The sequence below is a fragment of the Pterocles gutturalis genome, unplaced genomic scaffold, assembly GCF_000699245.1.
Source record: "Pterocles gutturalis isolate BGI_N339 unplaced genomic scaffold, ASM69924v1 scaffold27129, whole genome shotgun sequence".
NCBI lineage: Eukaryota > Metazoa > Chordata > Aves > Pterocliformes > Pteroclidae > Pterocles > Pterocles gutturalis.
The window spans coordinates 1-2,429 of record NW_010133996.1 but is presented as its reverse complement, the minus strand read 5'-3'; the positions used below and the strand labels follow the sequence as shown (position 1 = coordinate 2,429).

At 40.3% G+C, this 2,429-nt stretch overlaps 1 protein-coding gene across 1 annotated transcript in view; it reads left to right on the top strand.

Moving 5' to 3' along the window:
• The window catches only part of MSANTD2 (Myb/SANT-like DNA-binding domain containing 2), a 4,436-nt gene extending 2,092 nt beyond the window's left edge, over nt 1-2,344 (top strand). The window contains exons 3-4 of the mRNA XM_010081443.1: nt 198-258; nt 1,501-2,344. Of these exons, the coding sequence (XP_010079745.1) occupies nt 198-258; nt 1,501-2,344 (905 nt within the window). The remainder of the gene's footprint in view (nt 1-197; nt 259-1,500) is intronic.
• The last annotated feature ends 85 nt before the right edge of the window (nt 2,345-2,429 follow it).

The window sequence follows — 2,429 nt, the reverse complement described above, 5'->3', positions numbered from 1 at the left end:
CTTGCAGAGATAAATTCAGATTCTGAACCCATCACATCGCTTCCAAGGAAAATAATTCCATTCTGGAGGATTTAGGAACTGGAGCTGGCTTGTGCAACTTTGATTTTTTTTTTTTTAATTTTTTTTAAATTTCTGCCTTTAAAAAAAGAGAAAAAAGCCTCAGGACCGTTATTTAAAATCTAATTTTTATCTTGTAGATGAAATGCCCACCACGAAAAGAACATTAAAGATAAAACAGGAATCTTCCGAAGACACGCAGTAAGTGATTTACAAAGCTTTTTGTAAATGTGATTTCCCCGGGGACGTCGCACAGGAGGGGAGGAGATTTGGAAACTTCTGATTAGAATTAGAAATCCATTCTGCCAGACCATGAATCCACTTTACGCGTTATTCCTGTTACCGCCGAACGTCTGAAAAACTTCCCAAACTCTTGGCTCCGTCATTCAGCGAACAAAACGAGAATTTACTCCGCGATCGCAAGGATTTAAAAACGCGGAGAGAATCCTTAGGGTATCGTGACACGAGGCCAGGCTCTCGAGTTTCTTTGTAATTTTGGTTTTATTTTCCATTCCTCTGGATTTTTGGATGTTAAAAAAAAAAAAGAATAAAGGAGGAGAAGAGGGACGGAAGCGTGTGCTGTTGGCTTGGTGTGAGTAATGCCGGCATAAAAAAAAATCCCTGGGGAAGATGTGCCAAAACTCCTGATTTTCTTTTTCCTAATTATTATTTGTTTTTATAACTTTTGGATCACTTTAATCTGACAAATCCCGGAGGTTTTCGAACGCTTCGAGCACACGAATCGCCCTCCCCACGCCAAGAGTACCACCACGTGCTGGATTTATTCGGATCAGGGATAACTTTTTCCGATTTTTCAAACCCTCGGGGTGGTTGTAGATCTGAGCAAGCCACAGCGAATTGGCTCGGGGTTCCTTCCGGGTGCAAGTGGAAAAAAAAAAATCCTCCAAAATGTAAAGAAATTAAAAATAATTTTAAAAGAAGCTTCTGTTTTAATAGCTTCCCAGCTTCATGTGGATTTTCACGGTACCCTAAGGCGACTTTTTTTTTCTTAATGTGGAGAAAATTCAGTTCGGCGACTCAGGGATAACCTGGAAAAAAATTTTTTTTTCCAAAATAAACACTATTATCGCCTCTCGGAACAGTTTCTTAGGACTTTTCTGGGGTAATTTGACCTTTTTGAGCAGTTTCTTCAGTAATTTTACCTTTCAAGGCGTGGTTTAGGGAATTGCAGAGAAAATATTCTGCAGTTTTCTGAGTTTTTCTGGCTCTGATTGCCTGAATCTTCCGTGTTTTGGTGTCTAGGCTGGATTAGATTTGTTAGACTGGACTTTTCAAAGTTTTGTGGTTGGTTTTTTCCTCCAAATTCCAAAATTATTTTCCAAAAAAAAAAAAAAGAATTTTGGGGATGCTTTCCAGCTCTGGTTTTTCTAACTTTTCTCCTTCTCTGTTTTTTTTTTTTCAATTTTCTTTTGAAATTTCCAGGAAACGCGACGTCATGCAGAATATTATGCAAATCTTGGAATCGGTCCAGTTGAAGTGGGAATTGTTTCAAAGTTGGACGGATTTTTCCCGCCTTCACCTTTCCAACAAACTGGCCATTTTCGGCATCGGTTACAACACCCGTTGGAAGGAGGATATTCGTTACCACTACGCGGAAATCAGCTCGCAGGTACCTTTGGGCAAACGCCTCCGGGAATATTTCAATTCAGAAAAACCCGAAGGACGCGTCATTATGACCAGAGTTCAAAAAATGAACTGGAAAAACGTTTATTATAAATTTTTGGAAATTACCATCAGCGAAGCGCGTTGCCTGGAACTTCACATGGAAATCGATTGGATTCCCATCGCTCATTCCAAACCCACTGGAGGAAACGTCGTTCAATATTTATTACCGGGCGGAATTCCCAAAAGTCCCGGTTTATACGCCATTGGGTACGAAGAACGTCCCGAAAAACCTCCTTCTCCTCTCACCGAACACCGAGGGGGCTCGGAGCCCAGCCAGGATCCTCCCGGAGAACTGGAAATTCCGCCTTTACGGGTGGAAATGGAATCCGCGCGGATTATCTACTGTTATTTGGGAATCGCCGAAGTGCGGACACTCCAGCAGTGTTTGTTTTTACATTTTCAGGCAAATAGTAAAACCTTCAGTAAAGATTGGGTGGGGATCAACGCTTTTTTATCCCAAAACTGTCTCGTTGAACCCGGCGTTTCCCCCAAATCCATCTACATCAAATTCGTGGAAGTCGAGAGGGATTTTCTTTCTGCCGGCTCTTTGGTAGAGTGCCTGGAAAAAGCCATCGGATACCCCTTAAAGTTTAACAACTGAGATTTCAGCCCTTTTTTTTTTTTTTTATTGTTATATTTTTTTTATTTTGTTTTTCATTTTATTTTTTATTTTATTTTATTTCTTT